This window comes from Lissotriton vulgaris, chromosome 11 (assembly GCF_964263255.1).
Source record: "Lissotriton vulgaris chromosome 11, aLisVul1.2, whole genome shotgun sequence".
In the NCBI taxonomy this organism is placed as follows: Eukaryota; Metazoa; Chordata; class Amphibia; order Caudata; family Salamandridae; genus Lissotriton; species Lissotriton vulgaris.
In genome coordinates this window covers 914,970,047-914,987,779 of record NC_141699.1, presented here as the reverse complement: position 1 = coordinate 914,987,779, position 17,733 = coordinate 914,970,047, and the positions used below count along the sequence as shown (strand labels likewise).

At 42.7% G+C, this 17,733-nt stretch overlaps 1 protein-coding gene across 2 annotated transcripts in view; it reads right to left on the bottom strand.

Annotated features, from left to right (window-relative positions):
- Positions 1–6,172: 6,172 nt before the first annotated feature.
- The window catches only part of LOC147683683 (uncharacterized), a 123,920-nt gene continuing 112,359 nt past the window's right edge, over positions 6,173–17,733 (bottom strand). Inside the window, exons 7-10 of one of the 2 annotated variants that reach the window (XM_086944071.1) lie at positions 14,501–14,596; positions 12,226–12,822; positions 11,241–11,284; positions 6,173–6,300 (exon numbers count right to left, since the gene is read on the bottom strand). In XM_086944071.1, coding sequence (XP_086800197.1) covers positions 11,280–11,284; positions 12,226–12,822; positions 14,501–14,596 — 698 coding nt within the window. In that variant the 3' untranslated portion in view covers positions 6,173–6,300; positions 11,241–11,279. Of the gene's footprint in view, positions 6,301–11,152; positions 11,285–12,225; positions 12,823–14,500; positions 14,597–17,733 lie in introns of those variants that run through there. The other variant, XM_086944070.1, reaches the window with a different exon arrangement.

Below are 17,733 nucleotides of genomic sequence, written 5' to 3'. Positions count from 1 at the left end.
TGGTACCTGGAACACCAATATAGAACTGTGTAACCTGAAATTTTAAAAGATCTAATGAAGAGATTTTTAGATTTGCTACAAAAATAGGTAATAAACCTATAGGGAAATCCTAGCTTTATATCAAAGTAAGTGTGTTAGAGGAGTTTGTTATGGAGCCGCAGTATGGGGTAGAGCTAACATTGCCTCGCTTCAAATACAAGAAAATAAATTATGAAAAGATTGTTGGCAGTGTCTAGTTCTACCACGAATTACTTAGTACATAGAGAATTATCTGTACCTTCCCTTAGTGACCTAATAAATAGGTCAGCTCTCACCTTCTGGCAAGGTATATGGAGCAAAGACGAGCCCAAATTTAAGAAGGATTTAATTTTGGACTGTCAGGCTCTTGATTATAGTAGACAAATCCCCTGGTTGGAGCATATTTATACTCTTTTGAAATGTTGTAAGATAGATATTGGTAGAAAAAACCCTGCAGCTATCCGTGATTTTAGTAAAAGAGACCTAAAGTTAAGATACATGAACACTAGGGAATGTGTAAGGGATGTTGAAGTTAGCCAAATGCATAGTTTTATTTCTTACTGTGAAACTACACCTTCAAGGGGTACAGAAATGTATTTAATACAGGTCAGAAATATTCAACATAGATTCTATCAAACACGACTTAGGTTTGGCATACTCCACTATTTAACAGCTTTCCCCAAAAGGGAAAAGTGGTGCCATAAACTCCTGAATTGCCCATGTGATGGTAAGACACCTCAATCCACGTTGCATTTTCTTCTTTTTAGTAGTTTCTTATAAGTACATACGAAAATACATTTTAAAACCTCTGTTTTTATCTAATATGCTTTTCCACTATAAACATGCTTTTAACTTTATATGTAGCTTGGGCAATGAAAAAGGTATTAATGCCGTTATCTTGTTTGTACAATTGGCAATAAGGAGAAGAAAGGCTTATGCACACCTGGATGCTCTGTTATATGAAAATCCTGATGATTAAACGTAGTTTGTTATATACTTTGTTTTTGTATGTTTAATAGCACTATGCACTTTATTTATCTGTATGAAACAGGTTATTTCATTTTTATCCTGTCAGGATTCTGCACTTTAACATTTATCTGATATATTTGCGTTTTGCATTTTATGCATTCACTGGTCATGTTGTTTATGCATTATATAAAAGTGTACTGTGTAGTGTTATATTGAATGGTCATGAAATGTGTTTTTTAGTTTTTTTATCGTTTAATTTTGATAATTAACTGCAATTTTTAACTGTTTCCCTCTGATTAGGATGCTTTTATGGTGATACATTCTCACCGAATAAAGCTGTTTTTGACTTTGAGTCATGGTGATTCACTATTTGTTCATGATTAATAGTTTAAATGTGTTGTAGAAAGAATCATCAGGACAGAACATCAGGTGTTCCTTCTCTCATTTTGTGTGGTAACAGCGGAGTTGTTGGTTTGTATAATCCTTACTCGTCTTAACTTCTTTAAGAGGTTGGGACTACCAGTTGCTAGTCTTTATATTTACAGTATAGTCTTGAGAGTACTACATCTGAATTTGGTTTCTAACTAGTGAGTTGGCTGTCATTTAATGATCCTCATTGGAGAGCTAACAGAGAAATGTAGTCTTCCTAATTTTCACCCCTACTAACGGTGGAGAAAGATTAACCAGAGGACCATTGCCTTTGCGGTGAATTAAATTGAATTGATTTGTCTAAAAATAAACGTCCTAGGCCGATTTAAGGAGAAATACAAGTGTAGATTACGTAAACATACAAAATATGAAATACAATTTTAGTAAGTACACATCCATGTAATTAACATATCCTGGGTTTGCAGAAGCTGAATGGCAAGTATCACATTGTGCAGGATTTGCGCAAGGTAAATGTCATTGTTGTTCCATGTTGTCCTGTGGTACAAGTCCAGCTGGGATTTTATTTCATATTCCATGCAGGGCTGAATGTTTTTTAGTCATTAATTTGGGTCAGGCCTTCTTTTCAATTCCATTGCATGAAGATAGTCAATGTTTATTTTTTGGCATGGTGCCAAGTTCTATAAGGGTATACGGAAAACCCCTCAATATTTAACCAGATACCTGAAACTCTCAGCATGCCTAATCATTCCATGGTAGTTTAGCATATTGTCAACCTACTACAAGAGAGGAATGCAAGACCAATACTACGGCTTTATTGAATCATTTGGCAGAGAATGGACATAAAGTATTTCCGACTAAGATAAAGTTTTGCAAAACTGAAATTCAGTACAAAGACATCATATTGGGAAGGGAGTTAGGAAAGTTTTGCAGGAAAGAATATCAGCAATTCTTAACATGAATCTACCAACTACCCGAAAAAAAGTACACATGTTCTTAGGAATAGTAGGCTATTGCAACAGTAGATTCTGAGTTTTTCTTTGACTACAACGTCTCTTAAGAGGTTGATACACAAAGACAAGTCAGATCATGTACCCGGGGATGACAATTGCATGACTGCCTTCACAGAACTGTGAAAAAGCCTTTGCAGGGCACCAGATTTGGGAATGCCAGATTACATTAAATAGTTTGTGCTATTTTGCAATGAAAGGAAAAGTTGCACTCTTTCAGTGTTGACACAAATGCATGGACGTAATTGCAGGCCTTGCCTACACTTCAGAAACTTTTGATTCTGTTGCAGCTGCTTTGCCTGGATGCCTGATAGCAATTGCTTCTACATGTGTGTCTTGAACAGGTTTAAAGTATTGTGAAGGTTCAACCACTAACATTATTTGTGACCATTTCCGTGGTTATACTGTTGATGTGCACACAGCATTAGACCAACAGCTGTCTGACAAAGTTTGAACAAGTTTTATAGGGTACAGAGATTGTGATCATGAAAAGATGTACGGGGCTAAATCCATCTACCTTAATGCCTTTGCCTGGAAATGAGAATGTGATGGATGATGCTGAACATGATTTTTCAGACGTGACCGAGTTTCACACGAAACCCTACCTGGATATTTCTGATGAACCACTGCCTTAATCTGATCAGAAAATGTTCATTGACGGTTCCTGTTTGAGAGACAATGAAGGACATCTGACAGCTGTGAATGCTGTGTGTACAGTTAGAGTTGTGGTGGAAGCATCATGGATGCAATGAGTGTTTTTTGCACAAGCTGTAGGGCTTATAGCTTTGTCATGTGCATGCACCCTTTCAGAACAGCACCGAGTTCCAATTTACACTAATAGTCGGTACGGCTTTAGAGGCTTACATGACTTTCGGCAACTGTGGTCACAGTGTGGGTTCATGACATCTTCTGGTTCGTCTATTAGGAATGGAGAGTGCGTGAGGAACCTTTTGCAGTCACTACAATTGCCTACCCAGATTGTTGTAGTGAAGTGTGCTGCTAATCGTCAAGGTACTGACTATGTTACAGTTGGTAACTGGTATGCAGATGAGATGGCAAGATATTGTGCGTTCAATGCACACACATAAAATGAAGAGATTCTGAAAAATACACCTGATGTTACCAATTGTACCTTGATGTTAACAGAGTAAGACACATGGGAGGAGGTTAGAAAGCTGCAGGATGAGGTGACAGAAGCAGAACGACAAGGTTGGGAGCGAGCAGGTTGTACCAAAAGAGAGGATGATGCTTGGATTTCCATAGATAAAGCAAAACTAAAGGGGATGATGAACAGAGTGTTGAACAATGCAAGCACTCACCACCAGTCAACTGATCTGGGTTTAATCAGTCATCATTCTTTAACTCACTCCACCACCCCAGTTCAGACATGGCCATATGCAAATCAGTCTGACCCTTGCCTCATGGGAATAGTCCAGCCCGAACTGCCAAGCCATGTCTTCCCTGGACTGGAAACAAGCATCCTGGGACCGGTTTCGGCTAATCATCCGGCATCAGCCAGGCTAGATTAAATCCAGTGGCAAAGTGAGCAAAGGACCCACGTCTGGACATACCCTGCCAACTTAGGGCGAACAAAGCAAAACCAAAGATGATGATGGACGGAGTGTTGAACAATGCAAGCACTCACCCCCAGTCAACTGATCTGGGTTTAATCCATCATCATTCTTTAGCTCACTCCGCCACCCCAGTTCAGACATGAAAATGTCCAGCCTGACCTGCCAAGCAATGACTTCCCTGGACCGGAAACAAGCATCCTGGGACCGGTTTCTGGCTAATCAACTGTCATCAGCCAGGCTAGCATGAATTCAGTGGCAAAGTGAGCAAGGGACCCACGTCTGGGCATACCCTGCCAACTTAGGGCAAACTTAGCAAAAACCAAAGGGGATAGACGGCAGACCAGTACTACCTGACAGTTTATGATCACGTTTCGGGAGTGAGGCTATGATACACCTCTTTCAACAGGTGTGGTACAAGCCCAGATTTAGAGCAACTGTAGGGACCTTGTGTCACCAATGTGTAATATATATAAATATGAAGTGGCCAATTCCCCTAGGCAACCTGGACAGAACATGCACAACTATTTGATATATGTCATGTTAAACAAAATATTCAAATTTAGTGCGCTCTTTCAAAGAAATTTACTTTCATCTCTCAATAATTTTATCATAGCACAAGTTTGCATTTTTTTCAAACCAAAATTCAAATTACAAACAGTAATGTACAATTATCACAAATACATTTTTGTGAAACAAACAATAATGCCCAATGCATAAGGTAAAATTATTTAGAGTGCGATAACTAGAAGATGCTATGTGTGATGGAGGTCTGTTGGCACTAACTCTACAACTGGAGCATGGGAATTTTAAAAAAGTCGGGCACAATAGAAGTTTGCTGGTACTAGCTGTGGTGTGGAGAAAAGCTAGTAAACTGTGAGGTGCATGGAAGTCTGCTGGAATGAGTTCTGACATTAGTGTATGGGAGATTTAGAGGATATTAGGTGTGACTGAGCTTTGATGGCACTAATTTATACGCTGCTGAATGATAACGCTAAATGATACTAGAGGTGTATTCAATCTACTGGAACTAGATGTGATAGTGATATGCAAGGTAAGCAGAATGTGTTAGGTGTTATGAAGTCTGCTGGTGCCAACTCTAGTGTTAGTATGAGGAAGATCTAGAAGATGTTATGTGCAAATGGGGCCCACTGGCACTAGCTTTGGTGCCGGTGTGTGGGGGAACTAGAAGATAGGTATAACAGAGGCCCACTGGTATCAGCTCTGGTACTGGTGTGTGGGAAAGCTGCAAAAATGCCAGATAAAGCTTGCTGACACTAGCTTTGATGACGGTTTTTGGGAAGGCAGAGGATCTATAGGAGGCCCAAACCCTGCTAATGATGCCAGTGTTGGTGAAGGTTGCAGACCTTGCCAATGTTAGTGAAGCTTTAGACTGAATGTCGAGTAAATGTGAAAGAGCCAGAGACTTAAAGATGAGTTAGTGGTATTGTCAATGGCACTACTTATTTCAATGGTGATGACTTTGAAGAGACTAGGACAGATCATGCATGGGCGGTCCCTAGTGTATACACTGAGGCCTTGTGCAAGAAAGTCAGGGATGAGAAGAAGGGAAGGAAGCCAAGTAAACAAAGGAGTCACTATAAATGATTTGGTAGCGTGAGCTAGTGGTAAATAACTGTTCTGCACAGCAAGAACAGGTGCTAGTATTGCTAGCAAGATGTCCCTGAGCAAAGGTCTCAACTATGGGTAAACTCCAAATGTAGATAAGTATTCAAAAGCAGTGAGAAGACATGTAAATAAATAAATATATCAAGGCTAATTAACAACCGGACTTGTTTGTCAAATATCACCATTATGGGGTCCATTATATTTACATTACTTGGTTTGAATTTGAGAAATAAATACTTACAAACACAGAGTAGAAAAGATATGCATGAAAAAGTTTAACAAATATACATTGCAAATTCCCTATACAGTCTAATACGTAAAAGGGGAATTCTGATAACCTTAAATTAAAATACAAAATCAAACCCCTGTCCAACAGTGTACAATGGTGCTACGCTTTATAACTTAACCTTTATAATTCCATTTTAAGAATAACTGCCTGGTTGAAAACAATTCTGTCTCAAAACTAGCACCAAGGTAAATGACTGACTGGAGAAAGAACCGAAGGGAAGATGACACTGCGTAAAATACAACAATATCAAGCACATTAAAATATATTCTTCCTCAATTGAGTAGCAACAGAAGCGCAATGCAAGTGGTCTCCAACAAAATAAAGTTACAGGTTTTCCAAGGGTATAACATTCCATTTGGAGGTATGGCCAGCATGGGAGAGTGCCTCATCTGAGCCTGCACAAGCAACACATATTTCTCTGTAGTCTCTGAAATATTAAAAAAGAGGAATAAGCACTCTCTAAATTCACTAGGTGTGGAAGCACAGTTCATACCCACCTGGGCCTTGCTTGTGGATGCCGAGGTGGGACCACCCTCAGGACTATAAATATATCACTGAATTCCCATGCATAAATCTTGAATGGATAAATATAACTTAGTTGGGTAGGAAAGGCACGTTTGGAACTCACCAACATTGAGATTTAAATGGAAACAAAATGTGGTGACTGGTTTTAATTTGTAATGTAATAAAATGAGTAATCAATCAATCAATCAAAGACATTTATAGAGCGCACTACATACCCGTAGGGTCTCAAGGCGCTGGGGGTGGGGGGGTGCCGCTACTGCTCGAACAGCCAGGTCTTCAGCTTCTTCCTGAAGGAGAGGTGGTCTTGGGTCAGGCGCAGGTCGGTTGGGAGGGAGTTCCAGGTCTTGGCGGCCAGGTAGGAGAAGGACCTTCCTCCTGTAGTCGCTCTTCGGATGCGGGGGACGGCGGCGAGGGCGTGGTTGGCTGATCGGAGGGTTGCGTTTGGGAGCGTAGAAGTTGATTCGGCTGTTGAGGTAGCTCGGGCCTTGGTCGTGTAGGGCTTTGTGTGCGTGGGTGAGGAGGCGGAAGGTGATTCTTTTGTTGACGGGGAGCCAGTGTAGGTCTCTCAGATGTCCGGAGATGTGGCTAGTTCGTGGGATGTCGAGGATGAGTCTGGCTGAGGCGTTCTGGATCCGCTGGAGTCTCTTCTGGAGCTTGGCGGTGGTACCGGCGTAGAGGGCGTTGCCGTAGTCCAGTCGGCTAGTGACGAGGGCCTGGGTGACGGTCTTCCTGGTCTCGGTGGGGATCCACCAGAAGATCTTCCGTAGCATGCGTAGGATGTTGAAGCACGCCGAGGAGACGTTGTTGACTTGCCTGGTCATGGAGAGGGAGGAGTCCAGGATGAAGCCCAGGTTGCGTGCATGGTCTGTCGGTTTGGGTGCGGTGCCCAGGGCGGGAGGCCACCAGGAGTCGTCCCAGGCGGAGGGTGAAGAGCCCAGGATGAGGACCTCCGTCTTGTCTGAGTTCAGTTTCAGGCGGCTGGTCGTCATCCACTCGGCTACCTCTTTCATCCCTTCGTGCAGGTTGGCTCTGGCGGCGGCCGGGTCGTTGGTCAGGGAGAGAATCAGCTGGGTGTCGTCGGCGTAGGAGATTATGCTGAGGTTGTGTTGGCGTGCGATGGCCGCAAGGGGGCTCATGTAGACGTTGAAGAGGGTGGGGCTCAGTGAGGATCCTTGAGGGACGCCGCAGATGACTTCGGTGGCCTCTGACTTGTATGGTGGTAGGCGGACTCTCTGTGTTCTTCCGTCGAGGAAGGAGATGATCCATTCCAGAGCCTTGTCCTGGATTCCGACGTTGCTGAGGCGCTGTACTAGGGTGCGGTGGCAGACAGTGTCGAATGCCGCGGAGAGGTCTAGGAGGATGAGAGCCGCTGTTTCTCCGTTGTCCATCAGGGCTCGGATGTCATCGGTGGCGGCGATGAGGGCGGTCTCGGTGCTGTGGTTGGCTCGGAAGCCAGACTGTGAGGGGTCGAGGGATCCATTCGTCTCGAGGAAGGCGGCCAGCTGCTTGTTGACGGTCTTCTCGATGACTTTGGCTGGAAACGGGAGGAGCGAGATGGGGCGGTAATTCTTGAGTTCGGTGGGGTCCGCTGTGGGTTTCTTGAGTAGAGCGCTGAGTTCGGCGTGCTTCCAGCTCTCAGGGAAGGTGGCGGTGTCGAAGGATGTGTTGATGATGTCTCGCAGGTGGGGTGCGATGACAGCATCGGCCTTGTTGAAGACGTGGTGAGGGCAGGGGTCGGTCAGCGATCCGGAGTGGATGGAGTTCATCGTGCGGATGGTGTCCTCGGTGCTGATCGGGGTCTAGGCGTGGAGGGTGGTGGTGGGGGGTAGTTGTTCGGTCGTGGTGTGCGTTGGTTGGTTGTTGAAGCTGTTGTGTATGTCCACGATCTTGTTGTGGAAGTATGAGGCGAGGGAGTTGCAGAGGTCTTGCGATGGGGTGATGTTGTTTCCTGCGCTGGGGTTGGATAGCTCTTTCACGATGTTGAAGAGTTCCTTGCAGTTGTGTGCGTTGTTGTCCAGCCGGTCCTTGAATGCAGTTTTCTTGGCGGCGCGGATCAGCTGGTGGTGTTTCCGAGTGGCCAGCTTGAAGGTGGTCCTGTTGTCTGGTGTAGGTTCCCTTCTCCAGACTTTCTCGAGGGCTCGGCAGTTCTTCTTGGAGCTCTTGAGTTCGTCGGTGAACCATGGGGCTTTCTTGCTGCCGGGTCTGCTGGGCGGGGTCCTCAGCGGGGCGAGCTCGTCCGCGCAGTTGCTGATCCACTTCGTGAGGTTGTCGGCGGCCTGGCTGGGGTTCGCTGAGCTGGCAGGAGGGTGCTGGCTCAGGGAGGTGGCGAGTTGGTCTGCTGTGATCTTGTTCCAGCTTCTGCGGGCAGCCTGTTGCTGGTGGTGGTGGGTCGTCGTTCTTTTGAAGGTGAAGTGGACGCAGCTGTGGTCCGTCCATTGAAGCTCTGTGGCGTGGCTGAAGTCGATGTCTGTGCTGGATGAGAAGACTGCGTCGAGTGTGTTTCCGGCGAGGTGGGTGGGGGTGGACACCAGCTGCTTGAGTCCAAGATTGGCGATGTTGTCGAGCAGGGTGCTGGTGTTGCGGTCGTTGTTGTTCTCCAGGTGGAAGTTGAGGTCCCCCAGGAGGATGTAGTCAGCGGAGGGGAGGGCATGCGGGCTGACGAAGTCGGCGATGTCCTCGCTGAATTGGGTGCGTGGTCCCGGAGGTCGGTAGATCAGGGTGCCTCTGAGGGTGGTCTTCGGGTCGGTGTGGATCTGGAAATGCAGGTGTTCGGCGGTGGTCAGGGTGTTGTCGGTGCTGGTCGTGAGACGGATGGTGTTCCTGTGGATGATGGCGATGCCTCCTCCCATCTGGTTGGCGGTGCGATCCCTCCGGGTGATCTTGTAGCCCTCTGGGATGGCGATGGCGATGTCGGGAGCTGAGGATGCGTTCATCCAGGTCTCCGTGAGGAAGGCAACGTCAGGGGCTGTGGCGTCTAGGAGGTTCCAGAGTTCGATGGCGTGTCTGTGGACGGAGCGGGTGTTGAGCAGGATGCACTTGAGGTGGGTGCTGCTGGTGTTCGACTTGGCGGGTGCTGGTGCGAGGCAGGTCCGGATGCAGGTGAACTTGCAGGCGTTGCAGCTGAAGGGTCCGTGGGTGCGTCGTGGTGTGGCTTGGTAGCATCCAGGGAATCGGCCGGTGTTGAGTGCGATGAGGGTGGCGGCGGTGTACGTCAGGCGGGTCGGTCGGGGTCTTCGTGGGCCAGGGGTCATGGCGCTGGGCGCGATCCGGTCGCGGACGGGCGCAGACGGGCTTACCTTTGGCGCGCCTTCGGCGCACAATCGGCGCGCCCGCTGCGCGTTCGCACGGTCGCCATATATGGCGAAGTGCGCGGGTGGGCGGAGCAGCTGGGAGGCGGGAGCGGGGAGGGAAAGAAGGCAAAAGGGGCGGGGTCAACGGGGTGGCGGGAAGCGGGGAGCGGGGAGGGCGGCAACAGGCGGAAAAATACAATCAATACGGCGGAAAAGCACAAATGAGCACAAATACGGTACAACAGGCAATACGGCGGAAATACTAACAATAAGCACAAGTAGACACAAATGCAAGACTACACAGTGAACCAGGGGCACAGGGAGAGGAGCGCTGATCACGGACCACGCCGCTCGAAGGAGGGGGCGTGGTCACGAGCCGGCAGTCGGACAGCGAGGCACAAGGAAGGGGGAGCACACGCAGCAGCTGGTGGCCGTGCGGCGCGGGGGTGTCCTAAAAACTAGGTCACACTCACCTGCGTCGCACGGTCGCCATATATGGCCAAGTGCGCGGGTGGGCGGAGCAGCTGGGAGGCGGGAGCGGAGAGGGAACAGAAGGCAAAAGGGGCGGGGTCAACGGGGTGGCGGGAAGCGGGGAGCGGGGAGGGCGGCAACAGGCGGGAAAATACAATCAATACGGCGGAAAAGCACAAATGAGCACAAATACGGTACAACAGGCAATACGGCGAGTAAAATTAATTTTATGAAGACCTGCTTGGTCATCTTTGGAGCTACTACACATGAAAAGAGAAAATAATGAACTATTCATTTATGAAAAACGAGGTTGTTCCAATATATGACTTGAATAGATGTAAAATTCCATGAGATGCAACATTACATGTTTAAATGCAAACCAGAAACTGTGCATTGTGGCAGCTAGTGCAATGCAAAGTTGGTGGGTGCTCCTCTAAGGATGGATATGGTTATAAACATATGTAAGTTCCAGGATACAGCCAATATCCACAATACTTTAAAATTATCCAGAATATATGCTGCTCTATGTTCGCCAACAGCAACACAACTGGCATAGTTTCATAGATGGTTCCCAGCAAGCTGCCACAGCAAGCAACTGGGCCTTTCGTAGGCTCTTCAAGTCTTTTATGAGCCATAGACCTACCTGTCTTTGGTTTGCCCCATGCCTGTGCTTTCCCTTAATGCTTACCAATCTCATGCAGATCAGCAAAGGGGGGTAAAAAGGGTGCTGGGCCAAATATGGTAATATCAGAACAAGCAGGATAAAAGCAGTCAACCACAAAAAACGAGCTGCAGACTGATACGATCTGTAGCAATATGGCGGGATGTTAAAAATGATATACTTAGCCATTTTGGGATGGGCAGAGAAATAAGACACAGGGCATAAAAAGAGCTGCCTGCCACAAGCTACTGTTCAGAATAATAAAACGGTATGTTACATGTATACAACATATATTCTCAATCCTAAAGACATGGACATCTGCGGTTGTTTAAAAATCCCCAACTACCATGAGTTTATTGGCTACAGCTGTAGTTTTGTTCAGTTCCATATTGATGGGTAGGTCACGCCAAACCTTCATACCATGGCCAATTTCTTATGGCGAAGCAGATGGACTCAATCCTAACCTGCAAAACAAAATGTTCTAAAAATGTCAATGGCAATGTCATGTTTTACAGATTAATACACGATTAAAAGCAATGCCACCAAGGGAAATATTTCAGATAGAGATACATGTTTCAGCTGCAATTCTAGAGACTAACAAAGCCTTGTATTTTTACAAGAACTTATAACTTTGTCCCTAAAAACAAACTCTCAAAGTTTTAGAGCCATGAGGATTGGTAAGATCCCATACTGTTCCTGTTACTTAACACAGATTGAGTGTAATCACTGAAACAAAGGAGAACATAGGCTGAGATAACAAACATACATACATCTGGAACAATCACACTTACTTTATGAAGAATACTCATCATGCAGTGTGACACACAATGCATACTTCATGGAACCTCACATTGCAAAGCTTGAATCATGCCAAGAGATATTTAATCTAGAGCGAGTCATTCAAAGTTGTGTAACTAATTACACCTCAAGAGACACACCAGTGCAAGGCCTATAATGAATGCTTACTAACGAGTAGATTGAAGGGGAAAATATCTGTAGTTCAACTTCCACTCTTATTTGTTTATTTTTTTTAAAAATAGGACGTTTTTACAACAGTGTAAGCTTGTATACAAATGTTGGGTATAAGAACTATGAAGTAAACTAAACAAATAGTGATATTTAATTAAAAGGAGGCACTAAAATGGCTTTGAACCTATGTGCATTATCTGGTGATGTTTTAAAGTTATGAATTAGTTAAAAATCTTCTCACACTGATTGCAAGTAAAGATCTTCTCTCCTTTGTGGATGTTCTGGTGATATTGAAGAGCTGCCTTTTGTGTAAAGCACTTCCCACACTTGGTGGAGGGAAAGGATTTCTCACCGGTGTGCCTTCTCTAGTGACGTGAAAAATCTGATTTAAATGCAAAGCTCTTCTCACATACAGTGCACTGAATGGGTTTCTCACCTGTGTGCATCCTCTGGTGATGTAGAAAATCTGACTTTTGCAAAAAGCTCTCCTTGCACTCAGTACAGGAAAAAGATTTCTCATCATTGTGGATTCTTTGGTGACGATGAAGAGTTGACATGAGAGTAAAGCTCTTCTCACATACAGTGCACTTATACATTTTCTCCGGCTTGTGGATCCTCTGGTGACGTTCAAAATCTGACCTATACACAAAGCTCTTTTCACATTCAGTGCAGGGAAAAGGTTTCTCACCACTGTGGAATCTCTGGTGACGTTTAAGTCCTGGCTGCTGAGTAAACCTCTTCTCACACTGATTGCAGGAATATGGCTTTTCACCTGTGTGAATTCTCATATGACGATGAAGATCTGACTTCTGAGCAAAGCTCTTCCAACAATCACTGCAAGTAAAGGTCTTCTTTCTTGAACAATATCTCTGGTTGCGTAGATATTTTTTTTCTCTTTTAAATGTATTTTTACCATAAGTGAGCTTCTCAATTTGGACTACTTGGCACTGGTCTATGATCGATGGACAAACAGAGTTCTTCGGGCTTTCATAACATGTAGAGGACTCTTTCATAAACATACTTCGAGAGTCTTCTAGACAAGAAAAAGAATGAATAAAATTAAATACATTAGGAAGAACTGTACTTGGTTTGTTCGACAAAATACAACTGTACATTTCCATTTATAAAAGGCTGCCAGTCAAGCTACAGTCATGCTAGGATTTATAATCAGTTATTAGATATCAGTCTTCCGTTTGATGGGCAAGTGCTACAATGTGCACTGAATGAGAAATGTTTATCAGCTCTATTGTTCACAAGAGTAAAGCAGTTCACCTAAAGGCAAATGTTAGATATCTTAAGTGATAGGTACATACTGATCAGTCCAGCAAGTGAGAAGAGCTCAGTGGTTTATTAATTGGCAAAAATGTAGGAAACGTAGAGACACAAACAAGCCTGTTTATTGTAACTAATAGAAGTACTTCGGTCATTCAGATGCTTCCAAATGAATAACAGTCTTCATAGTTATTATGGAAAAGTAACTAAGTTGTAGATTTCTGTTAGGTGTTTTGCTGCACATTATGCTATTACATGCATTTTCTAACAACATGCACCACTATGCTGATTCACAGGTGTACAGAAACTATGTTACTTGCACACATACTTAAATCGTTATCAATTATTTTTACAAACCGCAAGTAAAAAAAAAGTAACAATAGACAGTTGCCTGTACAAGTTACCATTGGCACTTTTTGAAGCTGGCATAACTAAGCAAAAAAATGCAGATTTGGTTAAGTCAGCTTTTACCATAGCCTGTTTTTTAATTTTTTTAAAGGCCTTCTCACATTCTTCCCACAAGAAGATATCTAGGCACCTTCTTGTTAGTGTATATCTGGAATTTCTGTTTGATCATATGATATGTTCACCGCTTATTGCATTGGGTACAAGTATATAAAAGTATTGGAAAAATGTATCATATTTAGCATTATGTGCTCGAGAAGATTAGATGGTGAAGCACTCGTCGTTGAAATGGCAAATTATACTTAGAATATTTTTGATGCATACCAGCTATTTTGACATAAAACGTGTTAGATTTCAATGAGCTTTCCCAAGTGTCTGAATTCTTTTACAACAGTCATGCTTTTGATATTGCAAGAGTGCAAGTTTTCAAATGTATGTATCAAACGTCCCAAGTAAAAAGGTGGTGTGGGCATGTACACATTTGAGGGACCAATATATTGCAAATTTCTGTAGAGTATTCTCATTATCATACAGTTACAGTCAGTTTGATTTTGCAGGGACTACGAAAGAGGTCTTGTCAAGAACATGAACAGCACCTGGGAACTCCATGTAATCACACACATCTCTGTAGAGTACCACTTACATTTTCTTGCTGGGTAAAGAAACTCATTAGATTTCCTGATCAATGTTCAATCCTTACTCATAGAAGTGCCTGTTCAAATAGAGTGTGGGTTTAATTTGCATTTTTTTGAGGGACAGATCGAGCATGGGAGACATAGTTAAGTCTTATCAGCCATATTGTTTAATTTATGTAGGACTTTCATTCAGCACCACACCAGTCTGAAGTCCCATAGAATAGTTAAGTCCTGCTCCGAAAAGCTTTCATATGAATTCTGCCTTGACAGTGAAATTCACCTCTTTCGCCAGCAGGTCAGAAATGCTCCTAAGTTCACACAAAAATGTATAGAGAATCAATATTAGTGAGAGACTGTGAGAAAATCCACCATCTTGTAATTAAACCATTTTGTGCTGACCTGAAGTTCCTTTTACAGCTTCTGTCTTCTCTTGAGCACAAGTTTCCTCCTCTGGATTGGTGCTTAGTGAAAACACAGCAGTAATAAGTGGAATCCCTGAAAAAAGGGGACAGATTATGTATTACGCTCCATGTATTACAGCATGTTTGAGGGAGAAATCCATGCTTTATAACAAATTACCAAATATCCGCAGGAAGGTCTTCCAATGTCAATTGCAGAGTAGAATACACTGGTGGACGAGACACACCAATGTGTGAGTGTGGAGCAGAGAAATCCAACACTCACAATCATACAGACAGCATCCCAATCGCTTGAGTCCTCATGACAGCAACATCACCTATACATGTTTCTCATGAAATCCACTATGTTTTCCAAAAAGGTATAAAATAAATAACTAAACTAAATTTAATTTACACTAAGTGAGGTATCAATAAAATTGTATTATACTGTCTCTGAATATATGAATCCAATTATCGGAGGCAAAGTTATTAGCAATGCAAATGTTCAATCTAGGGTGTGGAAAGCAGAACAGATGTTTGGACAACCAAATGAAGGAGGACGTATTGTTTAAAAAGTCAATTAGGAATGATTTAAATATTTTATGCATCACTTTCAGTTACCTGCGGACTCCAGGGCCCACAAACAAATAAGGCATACATTTCCTGTTTGTACCATGGCACATCTTTGAGCATGTCAAGAGGCGCAAACGGGGAAACTACGCTAAGTTTTTTTAAGTAAGTAAGTAATGTTTATTGATTGATTATTTAAAATCTTTACCAAAAGAGAATGCACAATATAACATTTCATTTATAGAATACAGTAAAAGGGCGATAATTTTAAAAATAAGCGATAATTTCATAATGTTAAAAATTCAGAAATATAAACAGTATAATAATTAATATTTTAAAAATTCCAGTTTTCTCCATGCACTTGTTAGGAATTTTGAGAGAGCAGAGTTAATATGTATATCTTCCAAGCAAAGACACTGGATTAGTGCTTGTCTACATGTCCTTATTGATCTTTTGTTAAAGTGCCTTTTTAATAGTGTTAATCTTTCATTTTTTAGTTCTGGGCAGAGGCATAATAGATGTATGATATTTTCTTCTCCTGTATTACACAGCCGACATGATATATTGTTTTCAAGCTTTTTCCATGGCAGTGCATGAGATTCTCCAGGCAGGATTCCGAACCGGGCTTTCATGAATATATTTTTATATTTCCAGGTCCAAGCTGTATTCAAATATTGTTGCGGAATCTTTTTTTTATAGCTATTTATTATAGACCAAGCATGTTTCCTTTTGACCAGGGACTCTTTGTCACTTATTATAGATAGAATATCAATTGTCTTATTTACAATTTTTTTAAAAGATTCCTGAGGAATAGTGGTCATCCAAATTTCCTTCAGCCCAAATTCATCCAAAGCCTTCTCAAGATACTTCCAAACAGATAGTTTATTATTGCCCTCTACTTCTTTCCATAAAAGCTCTGAGATTAAATTGTCCTTGTCATTTTTTACCCTATACCATACTTTAATTGTGTTACCCATCCGAGCATGTAGTTGGTTATTCAAGCCAAATTCTAGTCTAATTTGGGACTGTGAGGCATTTTTTGGTAAACAGAAAAGAGATCGAAATGTTTTCGAGATTTCTTTGTTTAATGTTATTGCGTCCTTTCCGTTCAATGCTTCACTGCCGTAGGTTAGAGAAGGTAACAATTTTGCAGATATGACCTTGAGTAGCGGCTGGTAGGTTAAGTTACTGGTGGATTTTTTTATCATACCAAATGCACCTGTTAGGGAGTTCGCCTTCCGGGTAATGTCCAATATCTGGGGTTTGAAGCTACCATTGTCATCAAAAACCAGTCCTAGGTATCTATAGATTTTTGTTTGCTCCAATTTTTCTTTACCTAAGAACCATTTCATATTGTATTTCCTTCTTAGATTTTTTGAGACAACCATAACTTTAGATTTGGATTCGTTTATTACCATTTTATTTTTTATTGCGTACTCCTGTATACGTGTAATTAACCTTTGCAAGCCTACCTTCGTTCTACTTAAAAGAATAACATCATCTGCATATAGCAAGTTTGATATGTGCTTATCTGCAAGTTTAGGTGGATGGGCATTTATCTTATTCAGTGTTTCAGTTAAATCAGTTAAAAACAAATTAAATAATAACGGTGCCAATACGCAGCCTTGCTTCACGCCGCCAAGAGTTGGTATTTCCTTAGTTAATGATCTGCCGTTCCCAATACGAACTTTGGCCCAAGTTTTTGTATACAAGAGACTGATCAAATATATTAAAGGCTGAGGAATCCCATGTGCTTGTAACTTTTTCCATAAAAGATCTCGGTCGACACAGTCAAAAGCTGATTTAAAATCAACAAAACATAGAAACAGTGATTCGCCCTTTAAGATTGCCTTTTCCATTAAAATAGATAGTGCCAGGATATTGGAGGTAGTACCAAGTCCTTTAATGAAGCCGGTTTGATTTGGCGGGAGGATGTTGTTCTTTTTCACCAAGTCAGATAAGATTGTTAGCAGATAGGCTGCAAAAAGTTTTGCATCAGTGTCCTGTAGCGTTATTAAACGGTAGTTTTCAGGAAGCGCCCAGTCTCCTTTTTTATAAATTGGGGATATTAAGGAGCCTCTCCAGCTTTCAGGTATCTCCCCTTTACTAATTATTTCTTTAAAGACCTTTACAAGTACTTCGGCCCATGTTTCCGGATCATCTTTGTATATAGAAAAGGGTATCCCGTTCGGTCCTGGTGCTCCATTTTTCTGCTTCTTTATTATTTTAACAATCTGCTCCTGTGTTATCTCCATGACTTGTTCTTGATTTGTTATTGCGGTTTCATTCCATGGGCTATGGTCTTCAATTGCCTGTACTGCTGGATGGGGATTTAGATGATGGCTTAGAAAGTGTACCCATTCTGTTTCAGTCAATACTGATGAGACTATTGCTTTATCCGGCCTATTTAGGGTATTAACCATCTTCCAGAACTCCCTCGAATTTCCTAGGTTACTAGCATAAAATATACGAGTCCAAAGAGCGTTATTGGCTTCAGTTTTTTCATTCCATATTATCTTCTTTAAATTTTTGTTTGCCACTTTCAGGGCAGTTCTAGCTTCTTCTTTATCTGGGAATTTAGTCAGCTCTTTCCTTAATCTATTTCTGGTTCGTTTCATTTTCTGCACTGCGCGTGTGAGATTAATATTGGTTACCCTCTTTATT